At 42.7% G+C, this 23,573-nt stretch overlaps 1 protein-coding gene across 8 annotated transcripts in view; it reads right to left on the bottom strand.

The window, feature by feature from the left end:
* Window positions 1-602: 602 nt before the first annotated feature.
* The window catches only part of SP140L (SP140 nuclear body protein like), an 83,044-nt gene continuing 60,073 nt past the window's right edge, over window positions 603-23,573 (bottom strand). For 4 of the 8 annotated variants that reach the window (XM_063595602.1, XM_003821853.5, XM_057301531.2 and 1 more), the window contains 12 exons: window positions 20,769-20,834; window positions 19,044-19,124; window positions 15,709-15,783; window positions 14,320-14,424; window positions 12,112-12,254; window positions 10,878-10,925; window positions 7,537-7,578; window positions 4,092-4,207; window positions 3,274-3,382; window positions 2,895-2,972; window positions 2,531-2,674; window positions 603-1,540 (listed from right to left, as the gene is read on the bottom strand). In XM_063595602.1, coding sequence (XP_063451672.1) covers window positions 1,442-1,540; window positions 2,531-2,674; window positions 2,895-2,972; window positions 3,274-3,382; window positions 4,092-4,207; window positions 7,537-7,578; window positions 10,878-10,925; window positions 12,112-12,254; window positions 14,320-14,424; window positions 15,709-15,783; window positions 19,044-19,124; window positions 20,769-20,834 — 1,106 coding nt within the window. In that variant the 3' untranslated portion in view covers window positions 603-1,441. Of the gene's footprint in view, window positions 1,541-2,530; window positions 2,675-2,894; window positions 2,973-3,273; window positions 3,383-4,087; window positions 4,208-7,536; window positions 7,579-10,877; window positions 10,926-12,111; window positions 12,255-14,319; window positions 14,425-15,708; window positions 15,784-19,043; window positions 19,125-20,768; window positions 20,835-23,573 lie in introns of those variants that run through there. The other 4 variants (XM_063595601.1, XM_055109196.2, XM_057301532.2 and 1 more) reach the window with 2 other exon arrangements.

Below are 23,573 nucleotides of genomic sequence, written 5' to 3'. Positions count from 1 at the left end.
ATCCAATTTACTACAGGTGAAAATTTGGGCAACTGCTCAGTGATAGCACTTCTGGGACTATCCATATTCCACCCAGCATCACTGGGCTAGACAGTGATCCAACTCCAGAATCCTGTCCTCAGAGCTCGCTTCCTGGGGCCATTACTTTAGGTTGCATTCCCCAGAAGCACATTCTGGGATGAAGTCCGTTAAGCAAGAGATTGATGGTGAGGGTTCGCTCAGAAGGGAGTGGGGGAAGCTCATCATGTGGGCAAAAGCTAAGCCAGGATGTGGCCACAGCTGGAGACTAGCTCCAGCCTGATACCTGGGAGCACAGAGTAGCCGCACACCAGACCCTTGGTCCTGCTTTGAGGCAAAGGGGCCGGCCTCAGGCCACGGGGCATCACTTCCAGGTGAAGCTGATTCCATTTAACCAAGGGTAATATTCTGGGGACTGCTGGCATCAGCAGCCACCACTCAGCAGCTGGGGATGAAAAGACCTGGTCAGAAGAGGAGATGGTGCCAGGATGCCAACCGCTTTGCAGGGGAGGGAAAAATGGCTTCCCTCTACCCTGCTAGGTTCTTTGGCTGAGCTACGAATGAATTAAATTGACATAAGTAGATTGACAGGAGGAAAAAAATTTTAGTAATATATGTTTGCACAGGAGTTCCACGAAATATGAGACTCCGAGAAGGGTCAGATGATTGACACTCATACACCATCGTGAGCTATCGAAAAGAACGGCGGTTTGGGAGTTCTGCAGGGAGTTGGCCACAGAAGTGGGAGAGTGAAGGGAAGAAGTGTGTCGTGAATAAAGCTTGGCTGGTTTTCAGATAAAAGGTCTTGCGAGTGGCCAGGCGTGGTGGCTCACTCCTGTCATGTCCCAGCACTTTGGGAGGCCAAGGCGGGCGGCTCATGAGGTCAGGACTTCGAGACCAACCTGGCCAACATAGTGAAACCCCGTCTCCACTAAAAATGCAAAAAATTAGCTGGACATGGTGGCAGGCACTGTAATCCCAGCTACTCGGGAGGCTGAGACAGGAGAATCAGTTGAATCCGGGAGGCAGAGGTTGCAGTGAGCTGAGATTGCGCCATTGCATTCCAATCCCGGGCGACTGTGTGAGACTCCATCTCAAAAAAAAAAAAACGGAGGAAAAAGGTCTTGTGAGTAATAAATGTTGTCTGGAGCAGACCTCAGGAGAAGAGGTGAGAGTCTGTCTGTGCTGGTATTACCTCCAATCTCCTTCCCTGTGATCTCAGTTCCTCTTCCCTGGTTGATGAGATTCTTGGGGATGGGATTCATGATGATCAAATTTCTTTTGAGGATTTGTTTTTGGGCAGATGAGGGAGGCTCAGAGAAAAGCCGCTCCCTGCATGTGCTATTTCCCAAGTGCTCTCAGTTTGAAGTCAGTGGCAACCAGTAGCTTATTTCCTGAAGGCCTTCAGCATCCACTAAACCAGTCAACTGTTCCCATTTGTTTCCTGAATAGCAAACACTTCCTTAAAATCCTTCTCAAATTCAGCCTCCAGTCTAAGTCCCATTTGGCCAAAATCCTTATACTGGAAAAAAGTAATAAAGACAAAAACGATGTTCCTTATCATTAGTGCCATTAGATACCTTTCAACTGAGAATGATCAGGACTCTTGTCTTTAAAAAATAAAAACTGTAAGTTGACAATTTATAATGGTATGTACTTTGGAGTACAAAGCAGTGTTGTGATTTATGACTGCTATGTGGAATAATTAAATCAAACTAATTAACATATTCATCATCTCAAAGAGCCATCATTTTTTGTGGTGAGAACATTTGATATTTACTCTCTTAACAATGTTGAAGTGTGAAATACACTATTATTAAGTAGGACTCTTATCTTAAACACCCTAAGTAACATTAACCAGGTTAAACTTGAAAACTCATGCAGCTAAGAGTAACTTCTGTTTCTCACCAGCATGATCCTTTCTTATTAACAGGGCAGAAAAGTGAAATCATTTCCACAGTTGGGATTATTACTTCTTTGCCTTTGGTTGCTTATTTCAGTGGGTTAGAAAAGCAATCTAGGTTCTTTCAACAATTCAGATAGTGGAAGGGTATAAGGTAAGATCACTGATCTGTTCCTTTCTCTGTCACTTCTACTCCTTGCTGGCAATCCTTGTTGGGATATGGTCTATTCACATGCAAAGAATCTGGAGTTTGGGATTTCTGGGATTGGGAGCAGATAAGAAGCACAATACCACTTTAAGATGAAATTCTCTTCTCTTTATATGCTGCAGCAGGCAGGACTCAATTGCTCTCTCTGAGCTCCTGTCTCCTCCGGGGCAGGTGGGGGAGGAGTTCTCAGAGACCTGGGGTTCTGGTTGCAGGGACACCTTTTGATTCAATGTTTCTTTGCTAAGAAGAGCTTAAGTTCTGCACTGAAACCAATCAATCACTTCCAGAATGCTTGCTCGTGCAAGCTTATTACAGGATGAGGGAAACTAAATTTTTCTAGGCACCAGAAAATGAGGGGAAGGATGGAAAGAAATGAAATGGAAGCAGGAAGAGCCACCTACCTTGTAAGAGGCCCTGTGGTTCTGGAAGATGAGGCGCATGTCTTGTACAAACCCCTCCACTTGGGGGTAACCGTGCTCATTCAGCCTTTTCTTGATTTTATCCAACCACATGGGCTCCTTCAGGCCTTGACACGCCTCTCTAATCTGGTGACAAATATACCAATGGAAAAGCTACCAGCATAGTTCAATGTCTACCTTCTGTGGATTCCCATAAAATCCAGCAGAAATACAACAAGGTGAAGGTAACTAATGACAGCATGTGCTCTTGCCCCATGGGATTAAGATCACAAATCTCACGAGGGCCCATTTCAGGGTCAGGTAATGTCATGGCAGCCTGTAATCATGGGTTGCTGTTGTTACTTACATAATAATAGTATGGAATCTTGGCAAAAAAGGAGCTCTCAGAACAGCAATAGACTTTCAAGAGGAGGAACTCACATTTCTGCAAAAGAAAGAGGCCATAAATGAAAAGCAGCTTGGAGAGAATGAGCCCACATGCATGAGACACAGCACACGACTCATACCCTTCTTCCTCAAGTTTCTCTAACATGTGTGGCTCTTGGAAACAGACATGTAATGGCTGAGTTATTTTTTGTGCAAATAAGTTGTGGTGTTCTATCAGTGCCATTGAAGTGTGGCGCGGAAGAACAGGCTCCTGTCGGTACATTCCCCTGCCCCTGCGCTTGTTCATAGTTCTCACGTGTGAGGGGAAAGGAGAAGGCTTGGGTTTGCATCTGATTTACCAACTGTTCCTCAGGACACATCTGCCTCTCCAGGACCTCAGATTCCTGACAACACTGTTGGCTTCCCGGAGACTCCTTCATCCTGCAGAAGATGCAATTCCACGGGGTCCTGAGAGATTGGACATGGGTCAGTAGAGGGCAGGGACCTTGGAAATGGCCACCATTCCTGTGGCTGCCACTGTCTTCCTTCAGGAATGGCTGATGGGCTCAGTCATGGGAGGGAGGGGAACACCTCCCAGAGTATCCAAGAACTGCATATGAGGTCTCCAGCCACTGGCCTTTCCCTCGCATCAGTGGTAGCAGCAGGAGGGAAGCCTCAGGAAGGTGGTGTCACCGTGAGTGGGGACTATCCTTTCCCTGTCTGAGCTGCTGGGAGCACAAGGAGTCCTGCCTGCCAGGCCTGAGTGTCAGAAACTGGGCTTTCAACTCCAGGGACGTCAGGCCTCCATCCGCCTGAGACCATGCTTCCTGTCTTGTATGAATAAGTACAAAATATAAACTGGTGTTTTTTTTCCTCAACCCCCTGAGACAGGAGACCCTACTGCAAAACTTCAAGGAAAGGACAATACCAGTATGTAGGCAAAGGTCCCCAGCACTGGCCTCAGCATATCAGAGGAGGTGTCCCTGAGAGCACAGAGAGCATTTACCTCCTGCTGCCAGCGTCTCCCACTGCTCTCTGGATCACACTGCTGGGTCCCAGTACCCGATGAACCTGCTCCTTCCCCATCTAGACACAAGCAGACATTCTGCTCGAGAGTGCTCATGGCAGGTGGAAGGTCCCTTAAAGGATGAAAGAGAGGTGCCTGCATGTCACTTACTTCTCACTTTCCACAGGTGGGATGTGGCAGTCCTCATGGAAGACTCTTGAACAAGTGTCGCAACAGAAAAGCTCCCCTCCATCCCGGCACACCTCACACTCATCCAAGTTTCTCATCTAGAAGGTAAAACAGTGTCCATGTCACTGGGAATCGCAAGATTCAGGAAGGCCACCCCTCTGGGCATCTAGAACACACTGCTTATGTGTGAGCCTGTATAGACAGGCATATGCTTCTCCCTGGGATATGAAGGAAAAGCATGGCATGGAGATTTCAGAACAAATTCTGGTCTGCAGTGAAGTTCAGGAGGAAGGGGTATATGTCAGAATAAAAACGTTTTCCTTATAAAACCAGAGATTATGACACAGAAAGCCTAGCAACAAAGCAAGAGGATGATCTTATAGGAATCTGAATAATTGTATTATGCTGCAGATAAAACCAGGTTTTGAAGTAAAGTGTTAAATCCATTTGTCTATACTACAAATCAACTCATGAAAGGGAGACCCAGAGAATTACATATGATGGAATAACCTTCTAAGATATCATCACATCCCATATTCTTGGCCATAAGTTCCCCATGAGTTGAAGACAGGGCCTAGTTAGGGGTTCCTAGGCTGTAGGTTTTGTGCCTAGAGGGCTGTGCACCTACCTTTGAGGGGGAAGGACCATGAGTACAGATGACCAGGTGGGCCACAGGGAGCACAGAGCTCTTTGGCTCTGGGATCCTGGCAGAAGATCTCCCATGACTTAGCTAATTTGGATTGTAAGGTGCAAAGGTGTCATCTCTAATGACCAAGGACCATGGTAACAGCACCATATAGTGTTGAAGATGGAGACCCTCTCCTCATTTCCTGGGCCCATAAAAGAGCTGGTGCTTTGTTCTATAAAAGGAATGATAAATCAACGAATTCTCCATTTCTCACAAGTCTCAATATGTGAGACCTTTAGCAAGATTTAATTTCATTTGGGGAAGTTAAAATATGATAGTATTTGCATCCATGTGTTGTGGAACAAATCCCAGTCATTAAAAACCAACAGAATTTATAGAGCAAATATAGAGACCAATACATTATATGCTGTATTGTAGACAAATGCATGTGTATTCATAACAAAGAACCGGTCTGTGACAGAGCCCTTTGCCGTTCAAGGGAAAAGTGCTGTAAGGACTAAAATTAGAGTTCAATATTACGTGCAGCCTGGACATCTGGTAACACTGGGAAGGCCTAGAATGGTCTATCTACAAGTCCTCCGCCGGCTCTGCTCCTGCAGATAAGGTTTCCTACCAACACTTCTGATCAAGAGGACCGCTTGCACCTTCTGCTTATTTTTGAATAGCTGATTTCATTTCCCTGCCAGCCATGGAATTATTCAAACAAGCCAATCACACTCTCCCTCTGGAAGCAGGGGACAGCCCACCCTCCACAGCCACTGGCTGTTTCCTCTGTTCCTGAGCGCAGCCCCCATGTGGCCCTATGTGGAGTGCCTACAGGGCTCTTTCTGCTGCTACTTCTACTTTTATATTTTGCCCAGCTCTCTAAATTCATTTCAGCTCTAGCTTAGGTGAAATCCTTCTCCCGTGATCTGGATTTTCAGGTTCCCCAGTGAGGATACATGTTCAGAGGTGGACTTTTTCCCTCTCACACTTTGAGAACTCACAGTTTTTTGGCTGTCTCATAGAGTTTGCAGTGGCAAGCCACTTCTTTCAAAGGGTCTGTGAATTCCTTGTTTTGCTGGAATGTTCCTGTGGTGGTTCTTGTAGCAAATGTTCACAATTGAGTCTCAACACGCTGTTCTGTCTGAGTTGGAGGTGGAAGTTAGTCCTGCCTCTTATCTGCCATTTTTTTTCTCCAAACTTATATCTTTTCAAGAAGAGATTTGATTTCTCTGGTTCTTTAGTTGTTGGCCTGGCTGTACATTAGACTCATCTCAGGAGAGTATATAAAATGCTAATGTCCTGAACCCAACACCAGAGATTCTGAATCACTGGGTCAGGGTTGAGGCACAGGCACTGGTATTCTTCTTTAGGTGACAGAATAGGCAATTCTATGTATCAGCATCATCTGGGGACCTTGAAAAAATCCTAATGTTCAAGTCATACATAGTCCAGATTGATTAATTTAGAATTTCCCTAGAAGTGGGATCCAGGCAACAATATTTTTTAAAGCTCTTCAGGTGACTCCAAGATGCAAGATAATTTGAGACTCAGCCTGAGCAAAGTCTGGTTATGGAAGCATGGGGATATTATAAATCAATGTTCTTATTGGCCTTGGAAAAATTATTAATAGGGGTGACCATACCTTTGCTGGATCTGTTTTCCTCTTTTTCCCACAGACATCTGGCTGTGGGCTGTGAGACATAAACCTCCATGTCAAGCTCATACAAAATCAGCCACGCAAACACTGACCTCCAGGGCTGTTTTAACCATTCGTGAGTCCCTGAGTTGGCTGGGCATCAAAATCAGTGTGGATAAGAACTAAATCTTGTTGGAGGATTGCTTTGGAGGTAAGGTGTGTATAAAACTATTTGAGCATCCCTCCTCTGTTAACTATTATGTGTCAGTGCTATTGCATGATATTCTATGTGAGTCCTGCCCCCTGGAGTTGTGCAAGAAGGTGACCTTGCCTAAAATTGGCATCTCACTGCAATGAAAAGGAGCAAACCAGAATTTCATTTAGAGAAAGAACTCATCCATGATTTCAGCAGAACCCAAAGCAGGCAGTCATATAGCAAGCAGAGAATGGATGGGGCCCAGGGGATCAGAAAGTTTGCATAGTACTGAGCACCAGATAAGCAGATGAGTTAAAATGCCTCAGGATTTGCTAGGTCGTGATGGTTTCAGTCCTAACCAGCTCAGCACCCTAATGGCTTCCCTGAGACTGGTGATAGGGGCTCTGTAAAGGACCTCTTGTCCTGTATGTACTCCTTTACAGGACTAATGACAGGCTCCACACCTTAAACATAATAGCTTGGCCTGGTCTGTTCCTTCTGGCTGATGCTTAAGACCATCTTCGCTCTACCTGCACCTTGGAGTGCATTTTTGGGATTTTCCCTTTCATCCATACCCCTTACTTGAGAATGCTGTTATCCTCTCACATTTACTCCTTCCCCTTAATCACCAGGCCAGCCCTATCCATTACCACTTCAAGCTCTGTTTCAAGAGACCTCAGTGGTCTAGAGCTCAGCCTCCCATACTCACTACCCAAGGGAATGAGGAAGTAAGGATATTGGAGGGTTTCCACTGAAACAGATGGAAAGAGTGCTTTCACACTGCAAGACATCCAAGGCCCAGGCACATCTACCTGGCTTGGGTGATGCAACTGAATTCACACAGCCACATACTCCAACTGAGACTGAACATGCTTCAGGCAACAGCAGTCATGACACAGAACATATGCCTGGAGAAAGAAGTGGAATATTCTGGGGGTTGTAGTTCAGAATTTATACTTACACAAGGGTCAACTGAGCTATTGTTTTGAGACTTCAGTATTCTCTGTTGAAAAAACAGAAAGATTGATTTATAATATTGAATGCATTGTTTCCATCTATCACTTACTTAAATTTAAATAGTCATCTTTGAAGGGATTCAGGAACCAGTTGTAAAAAAATAATTGGGAGGAGATGAAGGCCAGTAGGCTGGGGTGGCTCCAGTGCTTTAATTTCCTATGTAAGCAAACTGAAACCTGATGTAAACAGTAAAATGAAACTAGAGAATTTACCAACTGGAATCCGTCATCTACCTCTAATTAGCGTCTTTCCATGATAATCCATTAAATATAATTTCTCTGTCTTACTCCTGTGTTGGCCTCACCGTCTGGGCTGCTACAGCATAGCTCTCTGAACCTCTTCTTGTTCTGAGTGCTGCCCAATTCATGAATTGCTCTTTGCTCCAATAAATGCTATTAAATTTATTTTGTCTAAAGTTTTATTTTTTTAAACAGTCTTCCCTTTACCTCATATCTGATTTTTTTGACCTATATATCTACTGAGGGAAGAAAAAGTGCCCAAGTACTACTGTTCAGCCCAATGCAAGTCCCATTCCCTGCAGAGAGTCTGGACCTAGTTTGCCCAGGCCAAGTCAGAGAAGCTCTACTTGTCCTCTTACTCCAAGGGGCCCTCAGGCATATTTCCTAAACTTGGCCTTCATGTCATCCCACCCAGAGGAGTTGCAATAATAATCAGGCTGAGAATTTATCCCCCACAGCCTCCAGGGACCACAGGTCCCAGAGTCCTGGAGGCCATGCAAGTGTCCCAGAGAAGAGCACTGCTTTCTGCAGCTCCCCTAGGGACATAGCCCTGGTGATAAAATGCCTCCAAGGTCCTCTGTGCTGCAGCTCTTCTTCCTGAGAGTCTCCTGCTCTCCCTTCTATCCAAATCACAAGATGTCAGGTTGACTGTCTTTTAAGAGGTAACCCACTAGATTTATTTAGATTGCTTTTGGATATCCATTGCAGGAGTTGGCACCTTTCCCTTCTGGGATACAGGCAGCCTCAGCTTTTGTCTGTAGCCCAGGGCACAGGGCTATAAACAAGTGTGATCTAAAGCACAAGCACCTGAGAGGTGACCTTGTCACTGACTGCATCTCTGACTAGCCTAGATCTCCTACTCCACCCATTTGTAATTCATCCATGTTTACAATAAAATTGAAACAATTTTTTTTTTCTTTTTTTTGAGACAGGGTTTCACTCTGTCACCCAGGCTGGAATGCCATGATAAAATCACAGCTCACTATAGCCTTGACCTCCCAGGCTTGAGTGATCCTCCCACCTCAGCCTCCTGAGTAGGTGGGACTACAGGTAAGCACCACAATGCCTTGGTATTTTTCTATTTTTTTTTGGTAGAGATGATATCTCACGATGTGTCCAGGTTGGTCTCAAATTCCTGAGCTCAAGTCATCCTCCCATCTCAGCCTCTCAAAATGCTGGCATTATAGGCTCTAGTCACCATGCCTGGCTTGAAATGATTTTTGAGGTCAATCTTCTGTAATGGGCATTGGAATTTAGTAAGTGCTTGATAAGTATATGTTCAATGGGTGAATAAATGAATATTGTTTCAAGAGTTCAAGACCAGCCTGCCCAACATGGCAAAACCCTGTCTCTACTAAAAATACAAATAATTAGCCAGGTGTGGTGGCAGGCACCTGTAATCCCAGCCACTTGGGAGGCTGAGGCAGGAGAATTGCTTGAACCTGGGAGGCTGAGATTGCTCCACCGCACTCCAGTCTGAATGACAAGAGTGAAACTCCGTCTCAAAAAAAAAAAAATTACTGGAGTCTCTTAAGCAAGCATTAGCACACAACGATTATTCTGGGTGAGTGTATCAGATTGTTTTACAACACCGCAGCTACCACCAAAAGGTTTATGTGGCCCTTGTCATGAGCCTGAGCAGAGACATTATCATGTGGCACTGATAGTGACACTGAAGTTTCCAGAAGCCAAGTGGCTCTGCAAGCAAGAGAAGCTCTGAGAAGCACAGAGGACCCATGGAGTTCATAATGGATCCTGGATCTGCCACTCGGGGGACCTCTGTTCTCCCCATGAGGAGACATAACATATAGAGGCAACTGCAGCTTGTTGCTGCTAAGTGTTGCACCCCTGAATAGAGGGAGAGTCAGTTGGTTGGAAATTGCCAGCTCATTTGGGTCATCCAGGCTGAGTTACTCTTGGCACCTGGGGAAAGGTAGAGTTGCTGGTCTTCAGTGTACTCACTGAATAGGTGACATCATAGTTTCCCTTCGGGAAACCCAGTGGATGAAATGTCTCAGTGGCTGAGAATTCAAATCAGCCAGTATATCAGATAATGTAAAGGCCCGCATCTCAGGTTCCCAGTGGAATATGAAGCTTAGTGGCTAGCTATGTGTGAGCTGTTTTAGAAGTCTGTGAATGTCTTGAATGCATATTTCTACCTGAAGTGCATAAGGATGACATTTTTCTCTTTCCCCTCCTCAGGTTCTCATTCACACTCAGTCTTGGAAAAACCATCACCTTGTCCTGAATCTACACTGCACTTAACCTATTTGTTTGTTGCGTTCTTAAGTGAAGGAAAAATCACTTTCACAGATAAAAAGCAGGTCTGCACAGTCCCTCTGGTAGAGCCAAAGAGGTGGCATCAACATAAAAGATTTTCCTGGTCAGCTCCTCCTGTAAAATACGTTTGCCTCTGGAGATCTTCCTCCCCAATGGCACCATCTTGACAAAGGTAAATAATTTCCCATTGAGAAAGAATTCTGTGTATCTGTGTGTACATTTTTTTGGAAGGTGAAAGAGGATGTGAAAGATCAGAAAAGAAATATTCTTTTTATTACCTATTTCATGAAATGATATATGGTTTCATACATGTCTCAAGTGACTGTGAGGAGACGTTTGCTCTATCAATTTCACAAAAGTTAGAAAATAATAACATCAATGAAAAAAATCTGATTTTGAGTTGGAGATGATACTCTCACCTTATTATGAAATATTTTTATGTATTCCATGACCGTGTTGGATTTTCCAACTTTGACACTCTTACAACATCTGCATCTATTGCTGAAACACATTCAGGAGGTTTGTCTTGAGGGCTCCTCAGCATCTCCATCTGATACGGTTTAGTCCAAAGAGGACCTAGCTTTATATACACAAAGTATTCAAAGTAGTAACTCTGAAAGCGTATATTAAAAAAATTTATATGTGGGAAGTGGAGAAGGTGAAAGCTTAATTATAGTTACCCAATTGGAGACTCCATAAAATAAGATGTTGTACATGTTAAATCAGTTGTTTGACAAGAATCTGTAGAAAATTATGTAATAATCACCTTTTTGTTCCTGTAATATATTCTTGGAGGATTAGGTAGAGATCCTTCCTGAAAGATAAAAAGACCAAGGTACATAGTCAGCCTGCGTTTCTGTTTCGTGAGTCTGGCATTTCCAACCTCCTCCCAAATACTCCTACCTGAGTGTTCCACTGCCAGCTCAAACCCAGTGTGTCTGAATGAGAAACCATCTCCCTGTCTTCACCTGTGCTTCTAGACTCCAATCAATAGAAGCCAGAAAATCATTTTCAGGACCATTTTCCCTTCTCTTGTGCTTCTTTCCTAAGTCCTAAGAGGTTTTCATTCATAATCTCATACCATCTATCACTTCTTTTCCAGTTGCACCAGTGCCACTCCAGCTGGAGTCCCTACACCAGAGTTATCCAAGCAGCACACACTTATTGCATGCTACTGGGTGTCAGTCACTCTGATCAATCTTGGGTACATGAAGATGGGAAAACCTAAAGGGGTCTACAGACAAAAAGCACTCACAGAAGGATAAATATAAATAGTGAAAAAAGGGCATTAGTAGGGGCTCAGGAACCCTGGGAAGGGAGGACCCATGGCTATAGGTCAGTGAATATTTAAGGAAGAGGGTAACATTTGAGCTAAGCATTCTAGACTGAGTATAGGTTTGCTAGCAGGGGAGACAGTGAAGGCATTTCAAAGCCCCATTGCTGTCTAAAATACTGTTTTAAATGTCATTTCCAATCTCAGAAGATTTCACTGATTGTTGCTATCTCAATTACAGATTTGAATTACTTAGCCTGGCATTAAAGTGCTCCACAGACAACCCCAGTTGCTGAATTGTGCCTTATTGTACACAACCCATCTACCTAAATCCACAGAGCTGTTAATATTTTTACTATGGTTCTTGTTTTCATGCCATTCTGGTTTTCAGGTCATTCTTTCTCTGAAGTGTCTTCTTGCCCTGCTTGACTATCGACTCTCTTCTTTTTCTCAGTGCACAAAATTGTCCACATGCACCCTAGTCAGAATGACCCTTTCCTCCTCCAAGCTGCTGAGTCTACCCTGACGGAGCCCCTGGTACAACATCAGTGTGTTGCACTGTAGTGTGGTTATGGATATGGGGTCCCTCTCTCCTGAGTGAGAGGATAAACTCACTGGTATCAAGGCTTTAGCTATAACCTAACAAATATTTGGTGAATAAACAGTCTCCTCATTATTAGGGAACAAGAAGAATGGGCACAGGTCTGGCCTCTTGTCATTGGAATACCTCCATCAGCCGTCGTAGGGGCCACTCGCCACAGCGCACACTCAGCCTCCAGTTCTTTGATCTTGCGTAGCCTCCTTTGATTTCAAATTCCATGGGGGTGAACCATTTTCCATCCTCAGTCTGTATACACTTCGCCAAGGTTCCTGTAAGACCAGGGTAACTTGATCCTGAGCCCTCTTTGTTCCCAGCGCTGACTGTGGCCACTCACCACATTGGATCTAGAGCCACCCAATTTGTGATGAAGATCAATAGCAGGAGGGTCTGGCCTTCCCTCTCAGACTTCAGAGGCCCCAAATCCAGCCTGAAAGTCCCCTCTAAGGATATTTCCTGGTGGGGGTGCACATTTCTTTGACCTTCATCCATGAGGAGAGTGGTGGTTATCATCAAGAGCAACCTTTTAAGCATTTCAAAAGCACTTACAGAAGGAAAAGCAAGTGATTCTGAAAGATGAGAGGACTCCAACTTGCTGTTGAATTCTAGGGGTAGAGACCAGGCCTGAGTCTGCAGATGGCTCTGGAGGCAATGTGGAGGCAGAATCCTTACTTAGGGGTACAGTCTGAGATAGGTGCCCTGTGGCTCAGGAGGCCACACTGGCAACATGTGCACCTTCTATTACAACATTTTTCATTCAGTTTTAGGGCATTATTGAACAGAGATTTTCTCATCTGTGCAATCATGGGCAGCTGATATTAAAAAATAATTGTGAAATGTTACCTAATAGAAAAATTAAGTTATATATAAAAGATAGTCAACCCCATCAGCCATTAGGGAAATGAAAGCAAAACCACAATGAGATACCACATCACACCCACTAGGATGATCATAATAAAAAAGACAAACAATAACAAGTGTTGGTGAGTGTGTAGAGAAATGGGAGCCTTCATACATTTCTGGTGGGAATATAGAATAGTGCAGCTACTGTGGAAAACACTTTGGTGTTTCCTCAATAAGTTAAGAATAGAATTACCATTTGACTCAGCAATTCCTTTCTTGAATATATACTCCAAAGAGCTGAAATATGTTCACACCAAATTTGTTACATAAATGTTCAAAATAGCATTATTTATAACAGCCAAAGAGTGAAAATAACCCAAGTTGATGAATGGATAAACAAAATGTGGTATATCTATACAATGAAATATATGATTTATCAAGAAAAGAAATGAAGTACCAGTACATTCAATATGAATGAACTTTGAAAACATCATGCTCATTAAAAGCAGCCAGTCATGAAAGGGGATGTATGATAGGATTCCATTTGCAGAAAATGCCTAGAATAAGCAAATTTATAGAGCAGAAAATATATTAGCAGCTGCTTAGGGCTGGGCATTGGGGTGAGGTGGGAATGGGCATTGACTACTAATTGACATGGGGTTTTCTTTAGTGAAGGACAAATTGTTCTAACATTAGGTGGTAATAATGGCTGTACAATCCTGTGAAAATACAAAAAAAATCATTGATTGGTATACTCTAAGTGGTGAGTTACATGGTACGTGAACTGTATTTCAGTTAAGCTGTTAAAAAAAGTCACAATGAAAACGTTTATATTAATTGGTGCTCAAAGAGCCAAGTTAAGAGAGGTCTGAGATGAAGTCCATTCTGATAGACGTTTTTGACAGTTTTATAATTTTCAATCGTAAAATATTTTACATTAATATGTAAATTAATTCTCACAGCTACATCATGAGGTAGGTTTTTAATTATTGTTCCCTCTCTTGGATGAGAGATTTCACATTCAGAAAGGTCCCCTTCTCTACTCAGAATGGAACAGTCATTCCTGGCACAGCCAAGGCTGGAACTCAGGCTTCTTAATGTTAAAACCTGTGATCATCACCCTAAGCCAAGTACCCTGCCTTGGTGACAGCACTCCAGAAGGGAGAGAGAATATGAAGCTTGAGGTTGAGGGCCTCTTCCCTTTTCTGTCTGATTCAAAGTAAAATACCTGACATTTTCCATCTGTGAATTGACGTTCCTGCCTTCTCTTTTGTTCTTTGGGTACCCCCTGGACACTCCATGTGCGAGTCAGCGTCTAATGGGTGTGATTTCTTAAAGTCTTAAAATGTCATCTTAGGGATCCCTTCCTCCTTCCCTCAAGCCAAACTGGGCCCAAAACTCCTTGAATGATGTGTAATTCACACAAATAATTTCACCACTTCTTGTGATGCCTTCAGATAGGAGCTGCAAATTAAAGAAGACTATGAAACCCACCTTGTTCCAATTTCTCCTTATGTAAAATTCCCTTCACCCCACCACAGGTCACTGGAAGTAAAGGAGCCTGAAAATCCACAGTTTCATCTTTGTGCTTTCTTGAAGCTGAAAGAGAGGATTTCTTCATTCTGTCTCACTTTGCAAAGGCACATCCCCCCTTCCCACTGAGGTAAATCCTATAAAGGCACAAAGAGTACTTAGGAAATTCTATTCCATAAATCTCTAGAGTTTCAAAGTCTTTCTTCCAAGTGGCATTTTTGATCTGTAACTACAGAATGTGTGTCCCAATTTCACCTTTCAAATTTCACAGAAAATTGAATGCTTTATCAGAGAAATTAGACTTCAGTAAAACTGTTTTAACTTCCAATGTAGTAAGCTCCACTGATTCTTATATGACAATGAAACATACAGTTGTTGTCATTGGTTTGATGGGCGCTCTCCAGCTATTCTGTTTTGCTGCAGTTAGGTAGCCAGAGATGAAGCCAGAGACCATAATCAGTCTCCCATTTGGGCACTGACTGGTCAAGGAGGGAGAGGCTAATGATGAGATAACCTAATGGAGACAGCGCCTGCCTTCTACTTTTATTCTCTGCTTTGCTCCATTTTCCCCTCCTATCAGCTTTCTCCACAGCTGAGAAAGGAGCTCAGGGAGCTCTAGAATAATCTGAAAATTGTACCAAGCAGGGGGTGGGGAACTGAGAACCGGATACTACAGAAGTAGGTGTGAAAGTTTTTCAAAGAAAAACTCCAGGAGGATGAGCAGCTAATCCTGCCCTTCCAAACAGAGGTGTAGAGGCCATGATGGGCAGGGGAAGCGGTCCTCGGTCCTGAGACTGGTTTTGAAAACGGCACACTATTTAGACTGGGATGGACTAATAAGAAGGGTGGTTGGCCTAATTCACCCTCTAGCTTCTCAGATGAGGAAACCAAGGCAAAGAAGGCCAAGTGGTCAGCACAAGATCACACAGTCAAAGATTTTTTAAAAAGCCAAAAAGCCTTAGGACACAGATCTCTAACCACAACTCTGGTTCAACCTTAGTGTGCAACATGTGGCTTTCTGTGTAGCCAGAGGAAGGTCAGCTAAATCACTTATGGGTTATACCCTTTATACAGCAATGGACTATCTTCAGCCTTGAAATTTATCATTTCAGTGGAAGTAGCACTTTAGTGACCCCTGGGGCCCCGGGGTCTGGTTGTAGATCCATCACCAACTTCCTTCCTTCTTTCCTTGATACATTTTGGAAAATGACTTAATAAGATACGTTTTTCAATAGTTAGTATAGCTTCATAAAACAATTAAAGAAATAGGTTTATTACTGAAAATACAGCATAAAGCACAGGAAATTAGATGTTTAGTTATTGAAAGTGCATTCCTCTTTCCTTTTTTACCTCTTGATCGGACTCTTTTCTGTGGAGCTCTGTCACTCTGAGTAAAGCGGGTTCCAGGTTTGCCTCTCTTTCTCCCTGAGAAAGTAGAATAATATAATCACAGTCACAAATGAGCAGCTGTGTTACATATATTGCTGCTTTTCAAAAATTCCATTTAAATGTAACTTTCCAAAAGCCTGTTTAATATATAAATAAAAAGATTTAAACCCTAGCCTTTAAGGTACGAAGAATTAGATAGCTAATATTAGGTTCACTTTATATTTCATTTTCCTATTCTTACATTAGAAAAAAAACTAATTGAAATCAGTATTTCACATATAACTCAAGCAACAGTATAAATACTTCATTCCATATTTTGAAGGTTCATTTCATATTTTGAAGTTTCATTTCATATTTCATTTCAAATATATATTTGAAATATATATGGCATATAATATATGTTAAACACTTACACATCCACTAATTTATTTAATCTTTGCAAGATCAAAATGATGATTACTGTCATTACAGAGACTAAAATATTCAGAGAAAATTGAGACAAAACTACAAAATTAAGTGAAGGTGTTTGGGTTTCTCTTAGCAGAGACACAAATAAATGGCAGTTCTGTGAGTTAAGGGAAACCCTATTAGGTGCTCCATAGGTGAGATGTATGCTGCACATATCACATTGGGGGAAGATATTTGTACCCTTGTGCTGAAAGTAATAGTAAATGTGACCAGGGCTTCGTTCACATGGCTTTGGAAAAAATAAATATTAGGATCTAAGAAACTAATCAGAAGAAGGTTAACCATGAGGAATGGGTAGAATTGAGACTTCCACAGCCTTCATTCCAAATAGTAATTAAGGATTGACATGGCAGACACTGCAGCCGACGATGTTCTCCCAACTGCATGTTAATTGGCTGTGAGTGGGCATCTCAATGTTTACTATTGTTCAAATGTGTTTTATTTTCCAAAGCAGGAAAGCAAAATGTTCCTTCCTTCTTGTGCTGGATGTCCACCATCCAATGACCACCATCTAGGGATTCTGGTCAGGGTCATGTAGGCCCCATGGAAAAATATTTTCCAACCTACTTATTCCTAAGTGCTCTAAACTCTAAGCATATTATGAGCATATTAGGCCAGCAAAGTAGAAAGGACCAATCGGACCCAAAGTAGACCTATGGCTTGGTAATATAATTCCACTTTCTGGTCTTTAGACTACACAGTTACTGACCAGGTTTTTACCCATTTAAGACCCAAATGGCCCAAGGAACCAATATTGATAATTACAGACATCTTATCCCAAGATCAAACAAGTTTCAAATTTGCAAGTTGTCATCCTGTTAATATTTAACCAAGATAACAGGCACTCAAATAAGAGCTTTAGAAGAGTTTAATAAACTTGTATAGGGAGGTAGGAGGCTTGTATAGTAACAGCCAATGGCTAAGAAAAACTACTAAAGAGGTGGAACTGTGGTTCTCCATGAGGCATATTAATCTTTTTGCTCCATCTTGCTGCCTGCCTCTGGAAGATGAGGTTTCCAGGCAATAGAACATCAGCCACACAGGTGTGGCTCTCTGAGAAGCTCTCCTCCCCTCCTCTCCCACGCAAGATGCCAAGTGGACTCTGGAAGTCCAGGACATCTCCAGGTCTCTCCTCTTCACTGCTTCACCCCTCCCTCCTCTCCTGAGGGTCCGCACTCACCGTACAGTGAGAATAGATCCAGATGTCATATCCTTGCTGCTCTTTTCCCTCCTATATTCCAGCCAGGCTTGGCACTAGAGCTCTGGCCACAACCTTGAACAGTCCAGCTAATACAGAGTTATTTCTTCCTTTCTCTCTAGCTGTTTCTGTCTGGTTACATCTTTTCTGGGACTAGTGGGTATGTCGGATTTAGCTTTCATTAAATCTGTTTAGGCCTCATATTTTTAGGGAGAAAAAAGAAACACCATGAAGTCTACTCTAGTCTATGGAGGTTTTGGTACAGAACAATCTGGAGCTTAAATCCAGCAAATTCATAATACAGCACTACTGTGTTTTACTCTCAGAATCGAGTGGCTGAGCAAGGCAGGATTCAAATATTATTGTGCCTCAGGCTGTAATACCCATTTAACAATACTGAAACCCTATCACAAACCTTAATAAATACTATGGTGGTCAGAATATAATTTAAAGTTGTTTTAAAATAATTGTTATTGTTGGTATTAACCTCTAGAAAGAAGTGTGACAGAGTTTTCAATTTCCTCCTGTTTTCTCAAAATTTCACTTCAAGTCCCAACGGTTAGGAACAATCCAATAAGTACCAAGTAGAATGACCAATTGTCCTGGTCTGTCCAGGACTAAGGGGGTGCCCAGGACATGAGAGTTTCACTGGCAAAATTGAGAAAGTCCCAAGCAAGTAGGTTGAGTTGATTACCCAAGTTCCAAGCACCCGCATCCTAGGACAATGCACCAGTCCACCTATGGGACCATAGAAAGAGTTGGTGGAACTGATTATGCCAGGTTCAGCCCTTCACTCACATCCAGGTTGTAGAAGTAAAGCTCTATTTCTTTCAAAATAAGTCAAGCTGTGATGCCTGACCCCTCCCCTTCCCTTGCAGTGGACTTGATGAAAGCATCTCATGGAAGAAAGAGCTAGTGATTGTGCATCAACCACTTGCAATGTCATTTCACGGCTGCACCTGTCAGGCAAGACACTTCCACACTCTGATCTCACCCCTTTCTCTCACCTCCCCAATCCTGGATGGGACCAAGCCAACAGCTATGGAGTGGGGGTAGGGCCAAGACAGAATAAGAGAAGACACTGGCCATGTCACCCCCAACTATATGTGTTCCAGACTAAGGCTTGCCCAGGCTGAAGGAGGGAAGGTGCTTTAAACTGGGGAGGACATTGGAGTTTTAATACTTGGTCAGAAAGACTCTCAATTACTGAAATGAGACTCTTATTGTTGTGAAAAGGGAACAGGAAAGCGATAGGGCTTGCTCAGGACAAGAAATAACTTATCTAGGAGGAGGACTTCAAAGGGCAGTGGGAAAATAAACCTGTATTCTGCTTACAATTTACCAGGTCCAGCCATTTTAATTAGCCAATGATTTAAGGCAAAGGAATTCCCAGGAAAATCAGATAAAACACAGAGGAAAACAACTTTAGAACCTGGACAGATAAGATCTATGATATGAATACAATCAACTTACAACTCTGGCTTCTAATGGGTTTGCTGTTTTTTAGATTTCACTGCTCTGAAATTGACTAAGTTTGACTAGTAAACAATAAAGCTTCTAGGCTCCTCAAAACCTCACCATGTGCATTGACCTGCAGGGCAAATGAAAAGTGGTACCAACTTTATCTTACCCCTAATCTTGGAAAGGTCTTTCAGATTCATGTTCGCCTTCTTTTCACTCGAGACCAGCTGGCCATCGGCTTTGCTGTTATCTGGGGATAGGCAAGGGAAAATGTATTAATAGAACTGGGCAGAACAACAGCTCACAGGCTGGACCAAACGCAAGTGAGGGAGTCCTGGGTTTCATTCTGGATCCCCTCGAGCAGGTGTCCAGAGCATTTTCTGCTTTGGGGAGTGTTGACTTCTAAATTACACACAGAATTTAACCGTACATTGAAGTCTCTTAGAATGTGTTAGGATAATACACACAGACTTAAATGAAAATGTTATAATGACTCAGTCCAAATAATTTTTTAATTTGAAAACACCCATTCTTGTTTTTTGTTTGTTTGTTTTGTTTTTTAAAGACAGAGTGTTTCTCTGCCTCCCAGACTGGAGTGCAGTGGCACAATTTTGACTTGCTGCAACCTCTGCCTTTTGGGTTCAAGTGATTCTCCTGCCTCAGCCTCCCGAGTAGCTGGGATTATAGGCGCCCGCCACCACATCCAGCGAAATTTTGTATTTTAAGTAGAGACAGGGTTTCACCATGTTGACCAGGCTGTTCTCGAACTCCAACCTCAAGTGATCCATCCGCCTCAGCCTCCCAAAGTGTTGGGATTACAGGCATGAGCCACCATGCCCTGCCAAAAACACCCATTCTTAAAATAAATGCAACCACTTGTTTTTCTTTCCAAACAAAAATGTACATCCACAAGCTGGGCAGACACTTAAACTGGCAAGAACAGAAGAGCAGAAGATAGATGATTGGTGAAAAGAAACAATTTTCAATAGGACTCTAAAATCTTGCTATACAGATCCACTGATTCAAAACTGAGCATCATTTGGAAAATAAGGCAGCCTTCATTGACTAGGAGAAAGGAAATCCTTAGACCATGACTAAAATAAATAACATATATAATTATGGAAAATTCAGAAAATAAAATGGTCTAAAACATCATCATCTAGAGATAGCCACAGATGAGGATGGCTATCTCCAGATGGTGATTTGTTAACAAATATTCTCCTAGGCTTTTCTTTTTGCATATGTTGCCTTTTAAAGACCACTTTTTCATTATAAAAGTTGAAGATTTTTAAAATTTTAATACAACACATATACTTAAATACCACAAATAAAAATATAAACATCACCTCTATTATACTGACTAAATGTAACCACTGCATATATCTTTATAAATGAACTGCCATTGATTTTTCTATAGCTTTATATCTCTTCATACACACAGATAAATGATTGCATATATCTATGTAAGGATTGATACATAAAAAAATACTTTCACAAGTATAAATATTTCACATAAAATATGGTTATATATATGTATATATATATTTTACAGTTGCACACACATACACATACACCTTGCTTTCTTCATTTAACCCTCTTAAGAACATTTTTCCAAATTAATAAAAATTTCTTGAGCTACTGAAGAAAGTCATACTGAGGATGATAAGACCTCCCTATTAACTGTGGGCCTCTGGACTATTATATGCATTAGAAACCATTTTGTTGAAGCCATTGCATTCTCAGGCCTCTTTGTCACAGCCTGTTGGTCTACATTCTAACGGATACAGGAAGTACAGAACTCTCCTGGCCCTCGTGAACTGCAGGCCTTCCAGAATACAATGGACAGTGCCTTAATAAACTCAAAAGCTGTAACTACTTCACTTTGCCTGCTTACCATTTTGTTGGCTGTTTTTCTGCCTTCTCGTTCCCATTCTGCTCCAGCCATGCCCCTTCTTTTTTCCTTCAAACCAAAGAGAATAAAGTTAATTATACAGAGGAATAAATATAATTATTTGAGCTTTATATGCTAGTAGTATACAAGATTTTTTCATACTTTGGTCCACAGGAATGGGCAAAATTCTTTATGTTCAGTGTAGTAGTGTGGAAGTTGAGTATAGAGTTCTATTTTAATTCTGCATGAGCCTTGGGCCATGGGCTTGGGAGAGACTATAAGAGATGACCTTCCTTTGAAACAACATTTTTTAATGGAAAATTAACTCTTGCTGGCACCTTAGAGTGAATGATAACTGCTGTTGCATGTTGCTTTTTCAAGTGTTTGTTGTGTAAATTCAAATGTGCAATGAGAGGGCATCCTCCTTGAGGTTGATGGTGTTATGGATAATATTCTGTATTGGAAATTGGGAGATATTCTGAACTCTGATATGGAGAGTTTTCATGCAATTACATAATCATTATAGAATTTCTATATAATTTCATTAAGTAATAGGAGTGCCTCCACACTGTCAGCCCTCCTTCAGGCTGCAGAGCAGCTGACTCCAGGGATGCTATGGTGACCCCAGAAACTCATCAGTGTCCTGAATCTGGCCATCTGGACCATTTGCAGTCTGAAGTGCCCTTTATCAGAAAAGTGACTCCACAATGCACTGATTTTCTGACGTCCCTCATCTCCTCCTGTCCGCACACTATGGGAGGGCAGTAGGCTCATTGAAGGGAGCAGTCCCCAGAAAGGGATCATCTCCTTCCCGGATAGTGACCAGGACAAAAGTGGTGGCGACTGCAAGTGTTCTGTAGACCTATCTTGAAAATTCAGGATTCTGTTGTGACCCTGGTCATTCCTAGGGATGATGCCTCATTCTTTCCCCTATCAGCCTGGTAGGCACAGCCTTCTGAGTGCCCAGGGGATTCAGATTTCACTCCAGACACAGCTAATGAAAATGCTTTTGCTCTACTTGTATCTAATTTTGTGGATGGAAGATCTAAGTGAGAAAAGAGACAATTAGGAGAAAAAGATGAAGGTACAGCCACCAGAATGGTACAGACAGATTTTGCAGCAGTGAAGCAAGAGCAAAAATCCAGAGATCTAAGGCAGGAACACCTCCAACCCTAGGAGGTATGGAGGAAGCAGGAGCATTGGTGATATCTGTCTCTCAGAACTACCCTGGATCCTTTGTCCAGAAGGAAAACACCCTGCTCCAGTGCTCCCACCTCTGAGAATGCTGAGTCAGCCTCTCCGCACCAGGCATGAGACGGCAGGGGCTGGGCCCAGCTTCTGAGGTCCCACATAGAACCCTCTAAACATTGTCCCTACCCCTGTTCTCAGTCATTTGTTGGGGTGGGTGGGGGGGTGACTGTTACCTGGTTGGTGTCATGGACAAAGAGGATAGATTGGACAGACTGTCCTCAAGCAGTCCCCTCACATGCCCACCTCTCCCCAGCCACACACACAAACAAATCAAGGACTGGACACAACGAACAGAACTGGGAACCCCAAGGCTTACAGCCAGCCAGGAGCCATGTAGGAGGCACTGTTCACCTTCCCCCTGACAAATGTACATCCCACTCAGGGAAGCTCAACAATTGTAAACACTTCCCTTCTTCGAGCACCTTGTGTGCTCTGGGGATTGTGCTTATTGTATGAAAGCCAGGCATTAACTTGCTTCCCTCATGTAAAGTGACTTGTACCTTAGAGGTGGTCAGCTGGTCATAAGGGACCTAAAGACCTAAAGCATTCACGGTTTATGAAATGTGTGTGTGTGTGTGTGTATGTGTGTGTGTGTGTATGTGTGTGTGTGTGTGTAGAGAGACAGGGTCCCACTATCTTGCCCAGGCTTGTTTTGGTTGTTTTGCTTGTTTTTGGACTCCTGGCCTCAAGTGATCCTTCTGCCTTGGTCTCCCAAAGTGCTGAGATAACATGAGTGAGCCACTGCACCTACATTTGCAATTTGTTCCTACAACATTTAACAAATCAAATGTATCTGGACCCATGGGTCAAATTAATCAGAGTGGCTGATGGGGTAGTGTCTTCATGAGGAAATTTGCCAGAAGCAAAAATGTGGGAAGAATTTGTTGAGAAGCTATTCTCCATGGCATTTCTGTACTCACGGTATCAGGGTATTACTTCAAGGATGTCAGAATAGCAAGCAGCCTTGGAAGCTAGAGATCATGTAGCCTCCAGATTATAGGGCAAATTTATTCCCTGACCAGTATAAAGTGGAGAACATCTCCCTCCTTAGAAATTTTCCAGAGGAGATGTCCCCAGGAGAGATTTGCTTAATATCCCCAGAGGTGAGTTGCTTACGTTCCAGCTAAAAAGATAATATCTCCCTCGGAGGTAAGGTTTGGGCACGTTTGCTAGCAGTCACCTAGCTAGCAAACCCCATGGGTTTCCTCAGTGAAGCATTCCTCCACTGCAGCACACACCTGTGAGTGCACCATCCACCTGGGCTTGCTCTGCACCATCCTTTTCATGGGTCTTGAGGGGAAAGAACTGATGCGTCTACTCTATATCCCAGCAATTTTGCTCCTAGGTATTTAGATAAGAGATATGAGAAAACAGGAAGACTTCTACAAGAATGTGCTGAGGAGAGTTTTCCTAATAGCAAAAAACTGAAAATACTTGAGGTGACGTTCATCAGGAGAATTATAAACAAAATTCAGTATATTCAGACAATGGACACTAGCAATGAAAACGAACAAATTACTGATACATCCAATGATATGAATGAATCTCAAAAACATG

This window comes from Pan paniscus, chromosome 13, assembly GCF_029289425.2.
Source record: "Pan paniscus chromosome 13, NHGRI_mPanPan1-v2.0_pri, whole genome shotgun sequence".
NCBI classification, from domain to species: domain Eukaryota; kingdom Metazoa; phylum Chordata; class Mammalia; order Primates; family Hominidae; genus Pan; species Pan paniscus.
Note: the sequence above shows the minus strand (reverse complement) of the source record. Positions and strands in the feature narration are given on the sequence as shown.